Source organism: Lynx canadensis, chromosome A2, assembly GCF_007474595.2.
Source record: "Lynx canadensis isolate LIC74 chromosome A2, mLynCan4.pri.v2, whole genome shotgun sequence".
In the NCBI taxonomy this organism is placed as follows: Eukaryota; Metazoa; Chordata; class Mammalia; order Carnivora; family Felidae; genus Lynx; species Lynx canadensis.
In genome coordinates, this window is record NC_044304.2 from 149,618,089 (window position 1) to 149,637,867 (window position 19,779).

Sequence of the window (19,779 nt, forward strand, 5' to 3'; positions counted from 1 at the left end):
CTTTATTCTGGTATCATTTCAAAGCATTGGATTGTAAACAAAATTCAAAAATATCTATTTCAGTTTTAATAGCAGTTGATACATTGCTGGGCCTCCCATAACAAATGGACTGGGATTTATAATAGAATACGTAGAATACGTCCTATCAGTAGGAAGATAATTTGCCTATATTAGTGACTTAATGGATAAGGAAGATTCAAAACAATACAAATTTGCTTAATCTACAAATTAGAATGTAATAACGTTAGTGTTTTAAGACAAGCTCTGGAGTAAATGTTGCAGTTGGTATAGTACATTGTTCCAAATAGATTTTATTAGCATTTGCATTTATGTGGATAACATTGGTCAGTATTTAGGTATTACATGTGTATATGTTTGGTATCATTACAAAATTCTTGCAGGTTTTCTTTTTCTGATTTCAGGGGTCTGGTACCAGCACCTATTATCAATGGTCTACATTATTTTACAGCTTTCGAATTACAGAAAAATTTTGACCTTTCTGAAGATTATTTTAAAACCCCCTTTGGACCATATTCTGAAAAGAGGTGAGTTGAGTTTTGTTGGATATAATTGGCTCTTTTCTGATGATTAGTTAAAATCATGGCACTCATCCCTAAGCTTCAGAGAAATCCTAAAACTGGGAAGCAGGGCCCCACCGTCCACTCTGGAATTTCAGAGGAGTAGATCCTGGCCCTCTAGGGAGGACACAGGCATATAACCTGTGTTCATATGGTTAAAAGCTTCTTTCTGGGATTTTAAATCTTAAGGGAGTGACACAAAGATGCAGGGCAGTTAGAGATCGTTCAAGACACCAGTCGTGGAAGATCAAGCATCCATTGTGGAGTGCAAGCAGTGATGATCTACCAATCTCTTCCCATATTGAGACCTGGCTGTGAACTTGGTACCTGGCTTACCTTGGTTCCTGCCTGGGTTTTAGGTGTGATTTCTCCGTTTTCCATTAAGTCTATAAAGTATGCAATAGCTTTTCAATAACTCTCTTTTAAATATTAAAATTAGCCAGAGTTGGTGTTTGTAATCTGCAATCAACATCTCTGATTAATGTAGTGCTGTGTTTCTAAATGTTTACCAGCCGATGTCTAACATTAAAGGAAAAGAGGGGCATTTCAGGGTTCCATTGCTTAATGTGTCAAAGTGTGGTTCAAAAGCTGAGTATGTGTTAAGGTGAAGACTACATATAGACCACAGCAGACACTCCCCCACTGAATTCAGTGCTTGGCCTTAGCGAGCATTCTATTATATTCTGTAATAGAATAAAGCTGCTGCTTCAGCCACATCTATTTCTACAATTGACCGTCTCTCCATCGGTCTTGAATCCAAACTTCCCAAGCAAAGATCTGGCTGGTTGGGTCAATAACCACCTGGCACCACTCTTGAATAGAGATCTGTAGGAAATAAGCTGGTCTACACATTGGTTGCACCTATATCAAGCACCCACCCTTTATCCGATTATCTGTGGCTGGGCCAGACAGACCAATGACAGAGAACCAAGTAGAGAACTCTTCAGACGGGGTGTGTGGGTTTGGCAGTCTCTCTGGAGTGTCTGAATACATGGCAATATATAGACAAGAAATGTGATGGGAACGAAGTGCACTAAAACATTTACAGTGGATATTTCTCTAAGATTATCAGTTATTTTTATTTTCTTCTTATCCTTTTTCTGTACCTTCTAAATTGTGTGCACTGGATATGTATTTTATATTTATATCCTAAAAAGACTATTAAGAATCCATGATGATTTGATGAAATATTTCGTCAGTGGAAAAAATTGGCCCGTTACACACAGTTAAGTTTCTCACATGTTAAAACAAATGTTAGTTAAGGTATAAGGAGTTAAATACTAATCAATGCCTATGATATAATAAGTGTTGAAATTGAAATGCATATGTATATCCAACATAATTAGGTTTAAAGATATTCATGCGTATGTATAGGAAAAAAAAAATACTGAAAATATCCGAATAGTATCTTCTGGTGATGAGATTATGACCAATTTTTATTTTCTTTGTTCTTCTCCCTTATTTTCAATGGTGAACATTTAATCAATTTTGAAGTATTAATGTAACTTTAAAAAGTTATTTTAAAACTCTGCCCACAGCAAAGGATATTTTATAAGGGCATGTATCATGATAAGAATGACAGTTTAAAGAATGAGTGATGTTTTCCTTTATTTCTGGGTTCTATTGTTGTACCATTTGGATGTCCTTTCATAAGCTTGATGATGAAAAACAACCATCCCTTCTAAATGGTTCCTCCAAGCCTATACATTTCGCCAGATACTGGGGACCTAGTATTATGATTGGCAAGTTAACTTTCTTTGATAGTGTTGAAACTGTGGATCTGTGAGGATTTATTCAAGCTCTGAAGTTTTAGTGCACTAGGTTGATGAGAATCCAGTGAGAAAGAGAAGGTCTTGGTTCAGGCGGCTGTAACAAATTACTGTAGACTGGGTTGCTTGAACAACAGACATTCATTTCTCACACTTCTGGGTGCTAAGGAGTCTGAGATCGGGGACCAGCGTCGTCACATTCTGGTAAGGGTCCTCTTCCTGGTTTGCAGATGGCCACCGTCTTGCCTCTTCCTTACGTGGTGGAGAGCAGAGAGAGGAAGCAAGAGCTCTTGTGTCTCTTCTTATAAGGGCTCTGATCCAATTCCTCACAAACTCCGGCAGGTCCCACCCCAATATCATCTTATTGGCATTAGGATTTCAACATATGAATTGAAGGGAGGGGAGTGGACACATTCAGACCATGACAGAGAGAGAAAAAGAGTACTTAACGGGCTGCACTGGGCTTATTCATCGTCTGTCCCCCAGGTGAAAAGGGTGGGTCAGGTCTACCCTCAAGTCTGAATGTTCACTTGTGGTAATAGACGTTGTCTTTCAACTCTGATATTTCTTTTTTTTTTTTTTTTCAACGTTTATTTATTTTTGGGACAGAGAGAGACAGAGCATGAACGGGCGAGGGGCAGAGAGAGAGGGAGACACAGAATCGGAAACAGGCTCCAGGCTCTGAGCCATCAGCCCAGAGCCCGACGCGGGGCTTGAACTCACAGACCGCGAGATCGTGACCTGGCTGAAGTCGGACGCTTAACCGACTGCGCCACCCAGGCGCCCCACTCTGATATTTCTTTATACTTCTTTTACATCTGTCTTTCAAAGCATTTTCATTGAATGCTTTCTTTGATACAAAGGAAGAGTAATTGTTGAGAGACAGAACTTGCTCTGTAACCCCCCCTTTTTTTTAAAAAAAAGGTTTACTTGTGTTTAAGTAAGCTCCATGGCCAACATGGAGCCCAGCATGGAGCCCAATGTGGGGCTTGAACTTACAACCCTGTAAGTTGAACTTACAACTCAAGACCTGAGCTGAGATCAAGAGTCGGACGCTTAACCAACTGAGCCACCCAGGTGCCCCGATGTGTGCTTTAAATGCACACATACTCTTTCAAAAATAAGAGACCAAAACATGTGTTATGGGTTGAATTGTGTCCTGCCTCCCACCAAATTTACCTGCTGGATTCCTAACCCCCTCAGAATGTGACCTTACTTGGAAATATGGTTGTTGAAGATGTAGTTAGTTAAGATAAGGTCATACTGGAGTAAGGTAGACCCCTTATGCAATATGGCCACATAAAAAGGAGAAATTTGGACACAGACATACACACAGAAGAGTGCTTGGGTGATGTAGAAGCCCAGGAACATCAGATTGCCAGAAAACCACCAGAAGCTAGAAGAAAGGCCTAGAATTCTTTGTCACAGCCCTCAGAAGGAACCAGTCCTATTGATACCTTGATCTTGAGACTTTTAAATTTTTTTTTTCAACGTTTATTTATTTTTGGGACAGAGAGAGACAGAGCATGAACGGGGGAGGGGCAGAGAGAGAGGGAGACACAGAATCGGAAACAGGCTCCAGGCTCTGAGCCATCAGCCCAGAGCCCGACGCGGGGCTCGAACTCACGGACCGCGAGATCGTGACCTGGCTGAAGTCGGACGCTTAACCGACTGCGCCACCCAGGCGCCCCAAGACTTTTATACTCCAGGACTGTGAGACAATGCATTTCAGCCACTCAGTTCACAGTATGTTGTTACAACAGCCCTAACAAACTAATATGATATGTATTAAAAATCCATGTGATGTTTTTCTTGATATTTTCTTTCTGTGCTTCCTTCAACATACTACATTTGTATTACTTTAGTGATTTGGCCATAAGATCTATGGATTATTGTGTTTTTTCCTAAAAGAAGGAAGAATATCTTTATGCTTCTATAGTTTGGAATAGAAGATCTAGCCTATAAAACATAAATGCATCTAACATTGTATTTAGGAGAACAATACTCAGTTTATTATACTTCTAGAGAGAAGTTTATTATACTTCTCAAGAGAGAAACAGGGTTAATAATGCCACTTGCCCACTGCAAGAGGAAAGAACTGCTCAGTCACTGGGAAATCCAAAAGTATTGATCTCAATTCTTTAGGGAGTGCTTCTTAGATAAGCTCAGTTACCTTATGTGGGAGCAAGAGATCGGAAAACAAAGTCTTGTAGGAGCATGGGTATCTACCTGAAGGGGGACTAGTATTCTGTGAAGGGATTCCAAAAACTGTTGTCTAACAAAAAAAGAACAAACCCAAGAACTCAGTCCAAGCTGATAAGAGGGACCTGCTCCTTCAAACAAAGAGTTCAACTTTTCTATCTGTTGATAATGAGTACCCAACACTTCTAAGCAGAACTCTGGCTGCAGGTACATTGCTCCGTCCTGGACTGTCTCTGCCTGGGAACGTTGGGGCCATCTAGCCCCAGCTGTGGTTTGAAAGGTTAAGCAGAAGGCAGGTGTCTGTGCCCAGGGTGGGAAAGCTGATTTTGGATTCCAGCCGTGGACTACCACCCAAGTGCTACAGCCTCTGCTTGCCATTCAAACATAACACAGACAGCATGAGTGTCCTCACATTGGACGTGTCCCTCAGTACGCCTACGTCACCCACTACATTTCCTCCTGGGTCAAGGACACACCCAGGCAACTAATTGGACTGCGCTTCCTAGGAAAGGGGCCTTGAACTCCTGGGGACACCTCATTAAAACTCGCTTCTACACTTTTGATCTCTGCTACCATCATAATATCACCCTGGTAGACAGAGACACCCTCATTAAATGACAAGCTTTGTCCTGAATAGACCCAATTTGCGTCAGCCTTTGCTACTGCCAGATGTGAACGTAAGTTAAATGTGACGTGTGAATGAGTGGAGGTCACCCTGAATTTGACATTTGATCCTAGAAATGTACTTCTGTGCTAAGATAGTAGTTATCACATTGGAACTGCAGAGAAGAAAGCATAATCATGGCCAACTACCAGGCTCTGCAGTAAATAATTACCTACTAGTTTTCAACATTTTATTTATTTATTTTTTAGGGTTTTTTTTTAAGTTTATTTTATTTTGAGAGAGAGAGAGAGAGAGTGTGTGTGTGTGTGTGTGTGTGTGTGTGTGTGTGTGTGAGAGCATGAGCTGGGGAGGGGCAGAGAGAGGGAGAGAGAGAGAGAATCCCAAGCAGGCTTATGCTTTCGGCATGGAGATCGACCCAGGGCTTGAACCCACAAACCATGAACTCGTGACCTGAGCCGAAATCAAGAGTCTGAAGCTTAACCGACTGAGCCATCCAGGCTCCCCTCAACGTTTTAAATTGTTCTTTGGCTAAATCATAAAAATACAAAACTATGAATACAAAACTTCATCTCATTAACATTGGCAGTGAAACGTAGAGCTCTAATGACAGTTGAGGAGGTGGGGTGGAAAGTTAATATGCATCATCTGTTGATGGAACGAGAAAATGGGGATTTTAAATTCAGTACATGGAGATGTAGTTCTGACAGACGGGAGAAGTGAAAATAGTGATAGAGCTATTTGGGGGGGAAATAGGGGAAGTGTTAGTAAGTGAGCTGAATCCTTTCCGATCATAGCAGAAATCCATATCTGCCAAAGATAAGTTTAAAACCAGTAAGTCAAAAGAGGTCAGTAACATTTAGCAATAAGATTATTGTCAGAATATCTAAAAACAGACATGGTTAGAAATGGTTGGCTCTCAGGAGAGTAAAAGTGATATCGGGAGAGGTAGGGCTTGGATTGTCGCTTTTTATTATAAGTCCTTCTGTATGATATCACTTAGTTTTAATTATATGTATATACAGTTGACCCATGAGCAACACAGGTTTGAACTACATGGGCCCATTTATATATGGATTATTTGCAGTACAGTATACTGCACTGTAAATGTGTTTTCTCTCTTACTAGTTTCTTTTTAATTTTTTTCAATATTTATTTTTAAGAGAGAACGTGAGCAGGGGAGAGGTAGAAAGAGAGGGAGACACAGAATTTGAAGCGGGCTTCAGGCTCTGAGCTGTCATCACAGAGCCGGACGTGGGGCTTGAACTCACAGACCGCGGATCATGACCTGAGCCGAAGTCGGACGTTTAACCGACCGAGCCACCCCGGGCACCCCATAATTTTCTTAATAACCTTTACTCTATGTTCCTTTATTGGAAGAGTAAGAATGCAGTTCATAATACATAAAAACTACAAATTATGTGCTAATCAACTGTTGGTGTTATCAGTAAGGTTTCCAGTCAATAGTAAGCTGTGAGTAGTTAAGTTTTTGTGGAGTTAAAAGTTATGCATGGATTTTCGACTGCACTGAGGGTCAGCACCCCAAACCCTCACAGTGTTCAAGGGTCAGCTGTAGTAAGTTGCTTAAAATGTTAAGGAAATGTGTTTGGAGAAATAAGAAAAAAAATGAGGACAAGATGAGTACATTTTGACTGTATAAACATTTCAAGTTTCTCTAAGTCCAAAACACATGTAAAAGGGAACCAGCAAACTCTTTAAAATATAACACAAGCGTTAACATTCAATCTGTAGAATTCACGCAAATTGATATGGCAAACAGGAAGATAGATCCTCCAAAGATCAATGAGGAGAAGACAGTTTACAAATGACAGGAGACAAGCTAATTCACAAATGGATAAATTTTAAAATTCAGAAAGACTGGTGAATCTTGGTGGGAACAAAGCAGCAAAGCCCAGCTACGTCCCAGTGCTCTGCATGTTGAGCCCTTCCCCTCCCCTCCATGGACCTGCCTCCCCTGGGAGGAAGCCAAGAAGCAGGTGAACCCCAAAGGGGGGTAACCTGGTGACAGGATGGGCACTGGCCCAAAGACAGGAACATCGGACACCCTAATCCCACCCAACTTTATCCCGGAAAGGGCAACAAAATCACAGCCCCCCAAAACTAGCATTGGATGTGCCCATTGCGTGATCCAGATCAGGTCCCCCTAATACACTTTCATTTCCTCTATCCTTGAAGTAGCAGGAGCTGCCATATACAAATTGCACTTGATTCCAAAGCCCTAGGAATTAGTATCTGTGTCTTGCTCATCTTGTGAACACCCCAGCATCCATCACGATGCCTTGCTCTTAACAGGTGTTCAGTTATGTTTGTAGATTGTACGAGAAGTTTATGCTAATACGCACAGTGTTTCCTCTGTCCCCTGCCATCTAGTTCCTCCTGCTACAGATACCGCTGAAAACTTTAGCTCGACAGGGATGTGCACTGACTACTGAAAGGACCCAGTAACGGTAACCCAGTGAAGCCACAGGCATAGATTGTATGGCCCTTGGTAGTTTCTCATCTCAAAGGTATCATTCACTTTTCATTTTTCAGTGGCAAGGAGTCCCACATCATCAAGAGCTATTCTACATTATTTCGTGCCTATCCGTGGTCCAAAAAAATGTCTTTTCAGCCTCCAGAGGGCAGCATTTGTTCATACGTAGGATCAGGAATAAGCGAAAGTGAGGCAGATGAGACCCTAAAAGGTATGAGTCATTTTACATATGGTTCTCATATAAATATTAATGTTATAATTATATCTATTTCCCATTGTTTCCTGCTTTTTTTTTTTTAATTAAATGAGTGTTTTAAGCCAGAATCTCTCCTCTGAGGTGGACTGGGTTTTTGTCTCCCATTGTTAGAGATGAGAAACAAAGTTCAGAAAGGTCGGGAATATGTCCAGGGTCACTTACTTAGGCTACTCAGAATGAGCTCAGAATACACTGCCCGCAAGAGTCTTCTGGGGCCAAGGGGCCTGTGCTCTCTGCGGCAGGGCTTTGGTGACTTAGGCCTCTTTCAGCGAAGGTGAAGAAAAACCTGGAAGATTTCAGATTGCTGGCCCATCTCCTGCTCTGGGAACCTGGCAGAATCCTGATGGTTTTAGATTTTAAGGCTCTGGCCTACCCACGTCACCCCGTCTGTGCCCCTTGTTCCTCAACACACATGTGAACGGGTATCTCCAGGCACCAACAAGATGGGCATTGCCTTTTTGTCTGTGGGCATAGCAATGTTCGTGAATGACAGCAAGTAAAGACCCTGAACAGTGCGAGGAGACTGAAGGGCTAGAGGGGATGTGAAAAAGGGAGAGAGTCACCCAGTGTTGGGATAGAAGGCTATACTCTGTGAGCAGCAGATAGGGCGGTGAGTACACTGGGGGATTCTGGAGGACCTGCAAGCTGGCACGGGGCCGCCATTTGTAGCCTGGGGTAGGTGGCCAAGTTCTGCCTGAGCCCAGAAGAAAGCCCTCTGGATGTGGTGTGAGAAAGAAGTAAAGTGCTAGATACCAGGCATTATGATTATAACGTTGTACACACACGAGCAGAAGATTGTGGTAATTTTCTGCAGGATGGTTTCTGGAGATTTCTTTTGTTCCTTTGAATGGGCCATGTTTTCCTCTTTCTTTATGTGCCACGTGATCTTCGGTTGAAAACTGAGCATTTGAAAAAACAGCCACCTCTCCAAGTCTGCACATTGCACTGAGGGCCAGAGGAGACCGTCACTAATTAGCAGGGCGTGTTCTGAGCCCGGGGTCAGCCCAGTGTGAAGGCTTATGGTCTTTCCAGTCCTTTTCCGGGCATGTACCTTTCCCGGACCAGTGTGTGTACTTTTTTTCCAATTCTCCGCTGTACACAGGTACTGTTTCAAGTCTTAATTTCCCTCACCCCTTAATAGTCTCACCCCAGGTTCTTCTTGAGGCCTAATGACGATGTTCTATTATATTCTTCAAGTAGTAATTTCTTACGCTAGGCGTATGTGGGTCTGTCTTCCCCACGACCACCTTGTGGGTTTTCACTAGCCATGCCCGCTGCCTCCTGCAGCTTCACCTGTGTGAGATCCCAGCTGTGCCACTTTTGGCCCTCTGAAACCCAAGTTAGGTGACCCAGACAGGTCAGAACATTGCTCTACTCTCTCTTTTTCGCAGGAGGAGGGTGGGACAAAGGTGAATGAAAACAAACAGACCAACCTTGAAATTTCCTACTGGGGTGTGTGTGTGTGTGTGTGTGTGTGTGTTGGGTGGGGGCAGGCAGAGAGAAAGAGAGGGGGAGAGAGAGAATCCCAAGCAGGCTCTGTGGTGTCAACATGGAACCCAAGTCGGAGCAGAATCCCACAAAACTTGAGATCATGACCTGAGCTGAAAGTAAGAGTCAGACACTTAACCGAATAAGCCACCTAGGTGCCCCCCTCCTGCTTTTAATGCGGCTTTTTTCTTGATTGGGCATTCACTTGCTTGCTACGGCTCTTCCACTGATTTCCAGAGCTCCTACAGAGTTGTTTTCGTTCGTCTTGTCGGTCAGTGTTTGCATGGGGGAACAAGGGCCTGGAGCTTCCCCGTCTGCCATCTTGCCATTGTCCCTCTGGGGTGGTCTTCTTAGCAATATATCACACGACTGGTTCTGGGTCACTTAAGCTCTCATATCTTTTCCACATGAACTGCCAAACCAGGTTTCCATCATCTAATCTATCTATCTATCTAATCTATTTTTTTCTTACGTGGATGCAACTTTTATTTTCATCTTTTTATAATCTTGGTCTCAGTCCCACATTTTAGTTTAATTAGATCATTTTGGATATTGATTCATCTTCCATATTTATTACTTTATGGGTTTCTGTAAAACCAGCATGTTTGCTATCTATGCCTTTGTCATAGTCACTGTCAACAATAGGATCCAGGACTTGGCCAAGGGTAGTGCCCTGTGACAAGTGTCTGGAGACTCACTTCTACTTGGCATGTGATTCCTAATCATATCTCTCTAGTGTCTTTATGTGAGAAACTTTGATATATGCCTTGCAGAAATTAAGACAGACTACCTCAGTGGTGTTTTCTAACTCAGAGGTCAGCAAGTTTTCTGTAAAGGATCAGACTTTTCTGCAAGTACTAAACCCTCCTGTTGTGGTGTGAGAGCAGCCATGGACAGTATGGACCAAACTAATGGTCATGGGCTGGGTTCCAATAACTTTATTTGCTAAAACACACTGCAGACCTATGGGCTATAAATATATTGACCCCTGCCCAAGTAAAAGGGAAATTAAGTTAATTTGAAATAATTTTTTTTTTTTTTGCAAATCCCTTCCAACACTTACCACTCACTCTGGTATTTTCTAAATGCACCAACCATTTCTTGCATAAACCTGAATTTGCTTAAGGCTTAAAGTCAAGTGTACTGGTTTATAAATCCTGGTTCCCATTTTAAAAATGGCAATGTTATTTGTCTCCAGTACTTTTCTCACTGTTCATGCATTCTTTGAGACCAAACACTCCAAAAGCACTTCTGGAGTTATTTCAGCACCGTGGGATACAACTTACCTGCGTGTGGAAATGTGAACTGATTTAGAAAGGAGGCTTCTTCTACTGTCTTCTTTCTTCTTCAGGGCCTTTCTTCTCTTAAGATGTTTTTGTCACCCTTTCCAGTTTAAAAAAATACCTCCACGTAGGCGGAGAGGGGGCGGCGGTATGTGGGGAAGAAGAAGAAACAGCAAACAAGGAGAGAGATTTCCGTTTTTTTGTTTTGTTTTGTTTTGTTTTGTTTTTTGGTCCTCTGCTAACATAGTGTCTCAGGGAGCATGCCATTCTTGCTCTGAATATACCTTAAAAAGGCCCATTTCCCTTCAGTGATTCAGATTGCTTCCATATGCCCCCTAGATAGTCTTTCTGATCTTTTGGTATAGATCACACCATTTTTCTCACTCCGTAGAATACCGTGCTTCACTTTCTCAATCCCCACTATGCTGCTTCTCCCCAGTGAAAATTCGACTTCCTCAGCCAGCAGCCGCCATGCTCAACCTTCAGTCTCTATCTTCCAAAGTCCTCTTGCTTCCCACAGTCTCCAATGGAACCTAGCTCCGTGGCCCATCCTTGCTGTCTTCATCCTTGGTGAACAGACCAACCTTAGAGCACAGTATATGAGATTTTACTAGGAAGGACTTCAGGGTATATAGGTGCATGTCTGCATTTGTATGTCTGTGCCAAGTCTGGTTAAGAATGATTGTAAAAGAATATGATGCCAGGCAGTGTTACAGAGGGTATGAGCAGGATACAAGAGTAGCATAGGAATTACTTACTTTTGCAACCTTCTGATCATTGGGCAAGTCTACACAACCCCAGTCTCGTCTAACCATGCACAGGGTATATGTTAAAACTCTGATTTTTTATTGCCTGGATATCATTTGTTCCCTGTGGTTTGTTTTGAATTAACTCTAAACAATATTGTGGTGCTTACAACATTGCAATGTTTGTTTTCTTTTGTTTAGTGTACCAAGAGGTTAACTACATGTACTGTCTTTTTTTGTTAATGTTTTACAGTTCTACGTAAACAGTCATTTCCACATGAAAAAGTGTCTGTCGAACACAGAAGACACATGATGACTTCAGTTGTCAGTCAACCAGGTCTCAACACCAAACTCATCCTCCCTCCAATCCCTCAGGGCTGCAAGTGGACCAGTGGTTGACATTTGATCTTAACACGTAAAACTTGTTCTGATCATGTCCAATCCCTTTGTCTTACCTGGCCATGGATCCTGTTTCCCACTCAACCAATTACCTACAAAAGAATGTTCTGTAGGCCTTAATTCTCTCAATCAATTTCTTTTGTGATTCTCTGAGTAGTGTCTTTTTTTTCATGTAAATTATTCTTAGCTTTTAGAAATGTAATTTCAGTTTTTCTCGTAAGCTGTTAATGATTTCTCCAGCTGCTTCCTGCTCTGAAACATCAGGTGGCAAAATCTCCCAAGATCTCTGCATTGCTATGTACATAGTGATTTTTGGATATATCCAACTGGGATTCTGCTTTTGAAATTTCAATGCGCCCATTTAGAACATTAGTGTATACTCTAGGGGGATTGAAATATTTTGTTCTTCTGATTATGAAAGTGTTGTAGAGTTCCATTTAACTTGTGACCAATAGGATATCGACTGCGTCTCTCAAAGGGAATTAATTCATGTCTTTTTCATGGTACATGGTTCTTGACTTGCTTTAGCAATATGAAGGAATAAGAACTATCATATATTTATTTTAGTTCACCCTTTCCTGACTCTGATTATGTGCTTCTCGTCATTAGACATATTTCTAAACAATTTTCATCATCTGTATAGTTTCACTACCTACTGTTTGCAGCGAAAAGAAAGAAAGAAAGAAAAGAAAAACAACAACAAAAAAACACTGGGTACTTATAGATAAGGCTAGTATTCAGCTGATATGTGCCAGTAAGATTATCCTGGTTCGTAAAACATTGAAACACATCTTTGGATTGGTATATTGTCTCCTCTCTGAATCCTCTGTACATGATGATTCATGGGAACAGGAGCTTTCATATAGTACTATACTAATTGTTACATACTTAAGATACCAAAAACCCTCTAATGACTTCCCTTTTAAAAGTATCAAAACCCCTTTTAATAACCCTTTCTCCCATTATCACATTTGGATGTGACATGATTTGCTATTGGCGTCTGTCTTCCACCTAGCCCTAAGCAGTCTCAACAGAAGCCGCTTGAAGTTCTTTTCTTGGGCTTGGTGGGAAGGGACAGGAGTGGGGTGGGAGGGAAGGGCAGAACGTGAAGAAAAGGACAGGCTGAGCAGGAAAAGGGAGTCAGTCCTCTCTGAAGAAGTAAGGAGGCAGAGAGTGGGATATTTTAATGTTCACCAGGATCATCTAATCTTTTAAAAAGTTATTATGAAATATTTTAGACATACCAGAGATATAAAAATAATAGTTCCAATTTCAGACAACATGGAAGAGATATACTTGTCCCTATTTCTTCCACAAAGTATGGTCAAATCCTAGAAATTGTATCTAAAACAAACATTAGGAGATGGAGAGGTGGATAGAAGAAGGCAGATGAGCTGTGGAGCTTGGGGCCTAAGTAACACACAGTGGTGAGTTCCTTGAGTTTCTTTTTATTTTTTTATCTTCCCTTCCCTTCCCTTCCCTTCCCTTCCCTTCCCTTCCCTTCCCTTCCCTTCCCTTCCCTTCCCTTCCCTTCCTTCCCTTCCCTTCCCTTCCCTTCCCTTCCCTTCCCTTCCCTTCCCTTCCCTTCCCTTCCCTTCCCTTCCCTTCCCTTCCCTTCCCTTCCCTTCCCTTCCCTTCCCTTCCCTTCCCTTCTCTTTTTTTAACTCAAATATCCTGAACTGGGCGCTGGAGAAGCTACAGTCCCAAAACATTAATGGTAAAGACAACAAAAGCTCCAGCAAAAAGTTTCCTCTCTCTAGCTAAAGGACTAGGACACAGGCAGCCTAGCAAGACAGAAAACTTTTAGACAGTAACTGCCTACTTTAGTCTAACACCGTGGATAAAACTGTGGCCCCACCATTACTCCCTACCCTGTAAGCAAAGGCTTCTCTGGCTATAATGAGGCTCCTCTCCTCCCTGCTGCGATAATGTCAGAGAAGTTCTTTTGGGCAGCCAGCCCTTGCATGACTACCCAATATTAATGAGAGCCACCTCCCACAGTGTCATTGAAGGTCATATAGGGACCTGGACTTCCATTCCCTACATTATAGTAATGAGGCACTTCTTTCCCTTCCCAGGAGGATAGTATCAGAGAAGGTCCTGTGGATATCCAGGACTTTTACCACTGATCTGTCTTCTTGCACCATCAGTGGAGGAGGCTATGTGGAGAACAGTAAAGAGTGCCCTCCTCCTCTAAGCCAAGGTGGTGTCACTGGAGGCCTAGTGGGGACCCTAAACTTCAACCCCCCCCCCCAGTATCAATAAGGCATAATTCCCCCTTTTCCACCCTAAGTGTCAAGAGAGGCCAAGTAGAGAGTTTAGACTTCCACGTCCACTTGGCAGGAATGAGTCATGGTGTCAGAGAAGGTCTGCTGAGACAGATTTAAATAGGATCCAGACTCTCATAACATACTGTCCCAAATGTCCAAGAATCAAGAAAACTTCAACCTGAATGAGAGAAGAGAATCAACATATGTGAATGCCAAGGTGAAACAGACGCTGGAATGATCTGGTGGATTTTCAAGCAGCTACCATGTAACTGCTTCAAGAAGGAAGCACTTATAAACATTGGAAAAAATGAAAAAGACTATTTCAGCAAAGAAATAGAAAATCTTAACAAATAAATGGAAGGTATAAAGAAGAACCAAATGGAAATTTTATACCTGAACAACACAGTAACTCACCGGATGGACTCAACAGTAAAATTGAAAGGATGGAGGTGGAAAACATTCAGTGAACTTGAAGACAGAGCAATTGAAGTTACCTGATCTGCACAACAGGAAGAAAATAGACTAAAAGATACAATGAACCCCAGGGACCTGTAGGACTACATGAAAAGATCTAATGTTTATGTCATTAGAGATCCAGGAGCAAAAAAGAGTATGGGGCTAAAAAAGTATTCAAACAAATAATGACTGAAAATTCCCCAAATTTGGCAAGAGCTAAAAATCTACAAATTCTAGAAGATGATGAAACCCAGACAGGATAAACACAAATAAATTTGCAACAAGGCACATCATAATAAAACTTTTAAAAACTAAGGACAAAGGAAAATATCTTAAAGCAATGAGAGAGAAAACATATCTTACTTATAGGGAAATAGCAAGTCAAATAATAGTGGATTTCTCATTAGAAATCATGGTACCACCAGAAACCATGGAAGTGGATCAACATTTGCTAGTGCTAAAAGGGAAAAACCCATCAATCTAAAATTCTATATTTAGTGAAAATGTCCTTTAGGAATGAAAGAGAAATCAAGACATTCTCAGGTGAAGAAAAATGAAGAGACTATGTTGCCAGCAGACCTATCCTAAAAGAAAAGCTAAAGAAAATTCTTGAAACAATGAAAATAATAAAAGGAAAGTTGGAACACCAGGAAGGAAAAAGGAACAATAGAAAGAGTAAAAATAAGGATAGATGCAATAGAAGTTTCTTCTCATCTTGAGTATTCTAAATTAGGTTTGATGATTGAGGAAAAATGATAACATCTGATGTGGTTCCCAGTATATGTAGAAGTTATGTGTAATTTAAGGCAACTATAAACAGGAGTAAAGGGACCTATGGAGGTAAGCATTCTACATTTCTCTGGAAGTCTTAAAATGTTAACACTGATAGACTGTGTAAGTCATATGAATAATGTAATACTTACCTAATAAAGCTACTTTGTGAGTTACATTCAAGAAGCACCATAGATAAATAAAATGGAATTTAAGACATTTTAGTAACACAAAGGTGGGAAAAAGAAAATAGAGAACCAAAAACAAAAAACCAAAAGCAGCCTTAAGCCCTTATATAATAACAATTAACTTTAGAGTAAATGGTCTAAATAAACCAGTTAAAGGTAGAGATTGACAGAATAGATTTAAAAAAACATCACCCCATTATATGCTATACAAAAAACTCACTTGAAACTTAACAAGGTAAGTCAGTCAAAAGTAAAAGGATGTTTGTGTATATCATGCAAGTATTAATCAGAAGGAAGCAGGAGTGGTGATATTAGTATCACATAAAGTAGGCTTCAGAGCAAAGATTTCTACCAGAGACAGAGAGGTCTATTACCTAACAATGAGAGAAACCTTAACAAACTTAAAGAATTGAAATCCTACAACGTATGTTCTCTGATCACAATAGAATCAAACTAGAATAAGAGAAAGATAACAGAAAAATCTCCCACATCTGGAAACTAAACAGCATACTCCTTTTTAACCCGTGGGTCTATGAGAACCTCTCAAGGAAATTTAAAACTGCCTCAAACTAAATGAAAATACACCATATCAAGATGTGTGGGATGCAGCTAAGACAGTGCTGAAAGGGAAATTGATGACATTTAGAATGATGACATGCATACATTAGAAAAGAGGAAGATTTTCAAACCAAGAATATCCTACCTCAAGAATCTAGAAAAAGAGCAAAATAAACCCAAAGTAAGCAGGAGAAAATAACGAAGATAAGAGCGGAAATAATTGAAAATGAAAGCAGAAAACAATAGAGAAAAATTAGTAAAATAAAAAGGTGGTTCTTTGAAAAGATTAGTAAAATTGACAGCCCCACTCTTGTCAAACTGACAAAACACACACACACACACACACACACACACACACACACACACACATTACCAATATTGGAAGTAAAATGGGATGCAACCACTGACTTTGCAGACATCAAAAGGATAATACTACAAACAACTCTACAAACATAAATTCGACAACTTAAATGAAACAGACCAATTCCTCAAACCACAGCTCACACACTAGGAGATAGATTATTTGAATAACCCTAAAAATACATTAAAGAAATTGAAGAATTAATCTGAATTGAGGAATTATAATTAAATTTTGAAAGAGAAATCTCCAGGCTTCATTGGAGATGGGTTTCATTGGAGAATTCCACCAAATATTTACAGAAGAATTCATACAAATTCTTTGCAGTCTTTTCTAGAAAAAAAAAAGGAAGGGAGGCTTCCAACTTATCTTATGAGGCTATTATTACCCTGGTACCAAATCAGACAGGCAGTACAAAGAAAGAAAACCACAGACTAATATTCATGAATATAGATGAAAAAATCCTTAACAAAATATTAGCAAATAAAATTCAGCAATTCATAAAAGGAATTATACACCGTGACCAAGTGGGGTTTATCCCAAGAATGCAAGCTTGGTTCAGTAGTTGAAAGCAACCAATAGAATCCACTGTAATAAGAGGCTAAATGAGAAAAATCAAATTTCACGAAGTCTAGCACCTTCTTATGGTAAAAATCTAGAAATCGAGGAGGCCTTCCTCAACTTGATAAAGACTTTTGTACATATGTATCTATCCTGAACAATATATACTTTTGTTCCCTAAGATTTTACACTTCATATTATACTGTATACATTCAGCAATTAACTTTTTACTCAACGTTATATGTGTGGAATTAATCCATGTAGATTGTATTGTTTTAGTTTTAATTTTTTTCGGACTGTTGTATAATATCCCACTGTAAGACTACACCAGTTTATCCATTTCCCTGTTAATGCTAAATTTGCTTCCTTTTCTTTTTTTTTTTCCCCCGTATTACAAAAGATGCTGCTAAAAACATTCTTGTCTAGGAGGTGAGTTGCTGAATGATGGCATGCAAATCTTTAACTTTACCAGATACTCCCATGTTGGTTACTCTAATGCACCTTCCCCAACATCTAAGAGAGTTCCTATTTTCCTGCATCTTCACTAGTAAGTGGAATTTACAGTCTTTTTATTGCTAGTCCATTGACTGTTAATGTCAACTCATTTTTGTATATAATTTGAATTTCTCCAATTACTAATGAAGTTCAACATTTTTTGTAAGTTTAGTGGCCCCATATGGCTCCTCTTCTGTGAATTGCCTATTTGTGTTTTGCCTGTTTTAAATTGGATTACTATACTTTTCTTATCAATTTGCAAGATTTATTTCAGAATTCTAGTTATTCATTCTTTGTTAACTATGTGTATTACAGGTGTCTTTTTCCAAAGCTATGTCTTGTCTTTTCATTTTAAAATAGTGTCTTTTAATGAATAAAGGTTTTTAATATGGTTGAATTTGTCAGTGTTTTTCTATATGGCTTGCATGTTTAATTTTTATATCTTATGGATTCCTTCCCAATCCCATAGTCATAATCTCCCAGATATTCTTCTAAATTCTTTTTGTTTTAATTTTGCTTTTCCCATTTAGGTCTATACTTTCCATGGAGTGGATTTTTGTGTATGATATGAGGTAGGATTGAATTTTTTTTTTCCCAGTTGTCCCATCCCTTTTTCTCTCTAATCTGTAAAACCATTTCTTTCATATATTGTTTTCATAAATGCTTGGGTCTCTTTTTGGGCTCTCTGCTCTAACTTACTCTTGTATTTACTATATATTTGTAATAAGGCTTACAACATGGTAGGACAATAAGAATATTCATATTCTTTAAAATTATCTTGGCTGTTCTTTGCATTTTGCTTTTCCAAGTAATTTTAGAATTTGTTTTTCAAAGTCTGCAAATGCCCTGGCTTGGAGTTGATTACACTTCATTCATAAATTTGAGGAAGCTTGTCTTCTTTATGATATTGGATATCTCTGTCTATAAACATGCTCCATTTGTGTAGGTTTTCTTTAATTTCTTTAAGTTGTATCATTTTCTCTTTAAAGGACACATGTATCTTTAGTGAGATTGAGATTTATTCCTAGGTACCTTTTTTTTTTCTGGTTATTGTAATTCGAATATCCTTTGATTATATTTTCTGTGAACGGTGTATAAAAATCATAGGTATTTATTCTAACAACACTTTTGTAGATTATTTCAGGATTTCCATCCACATAGCATCATCAAAAATGATGTTTGTCCCCCTTTTCTTTCTATTCCCATTATTATTCTCTTCTTTCTTTTTCTTTTTTCTTCTAAAAAACTGCACTGGAGAGGATCTTCAATACAATGTTGAATACAAGACATTGATAGTGAGCATTCTAATCTCACTTCTGGTTTTAAAATATATATATTTCTAATGCTTCACAATTAAGTATGAGATTTGCTTTAGATTTTTGGCAGATAAACTTTTTTTTGAAAAAATGTTTCATTTAATTCCTCATTTAATTCCTGGTTTACTATGAATTTTACCATGAAGAAGTATAGAAAAGAAGTTTTCTTTTTAGAGTATAAAAAATGAGATATGTATTAATTTAATGATATTAATTATTCAAACCATTTATTGATTTAATTTAATAATTTAATGATATTAATTATTCAAACCATTTATTTCCTTTTAGTTTTTTTCTGCTCCTACTGAGATGTTAAAAAAAAAAAAAAAACCGGGGCGCCTGGGTGGCGCAGTCGGTTAAGCGTCCGACTTCAGCCAGGTCACGATCTCGCGGTCCGTGAGTTCGAGCCCCGCATCAGGCTCTGGGCTGATGGCTCAGAGCCTGGAGCCTGTTTCCGATTCTGTGTCTCCCTCTCTCTCTGCCCCTCCCCCGTTCATGCTCTGTCTCTCTCTGTCCCAAAAATAAATAAAAACGTTGAAAAAAAAAATTTAAAAAAAAAAAAAAAACCTACAATGATTGGGTTTCTGTCGCTTCCTTCCCTCCCTCCTTCCCTTCCTGGATTACCTGCTGACTATAAAAAAAAAAAAATTAGTGGTACATAAAAGAAATGCTTATAGAAGCATCAAAAGTAAGATCCCACAAATAAAAAAATAATCAGAATATATATATTATAATCAAAGTAAGAAGTCAGGATAAAAATCATTAAATGATACATAAAACACCCTTTACATTAAACCAGGTGCATCCCATTACTAAGATATAACAGTCAGGAGTCCTTATGAACTGAATCACATAACATCAAAGTATATAAAGCAAAAAGTGTTAGAAATGTAAGTTATTTTCTATCTGAATCAAACCATTATCATCTTAAAGCAGGAGCGCCTGTTTGGGATTCTTGTGATGAGTAAA

The 19,779-nt window shown here is 39.5% G+C and overlaps 1 protein-coding gene across 1 annotated transcript in view; it reads left to right on the forward strand.

Annotated features, from left to right (window-relative positions):
* LRGUK (leucine rich repeats and guanylate kinase domain containing) overlaps nt 1–12,520 on the forward strand; it is a 107,876-nt gene extending 95,356 nt beyond the window's left edge. Inside the window, exons 18-20 of the mRNA XM_030308470.1 lie at nt 423–545; nt 7,725–7,876; nt 11,692–12,520. Of these exons, the coding sequence (XP_030164330.1) occupies nt 423–545; nt 7,725–7,876; nt 11,692–11,837 (421 nt within the window). The 3' untranslated portion in view covers nt 11,838–12,520. The remainder of the gene's footprint in view (nt 1–422; nt 546–7,724; nt 7,877–11,691) is intronic.
* The last annotated feature ends 7,259 nt before the right edge of the window (nt 12,521–19,779 follow it).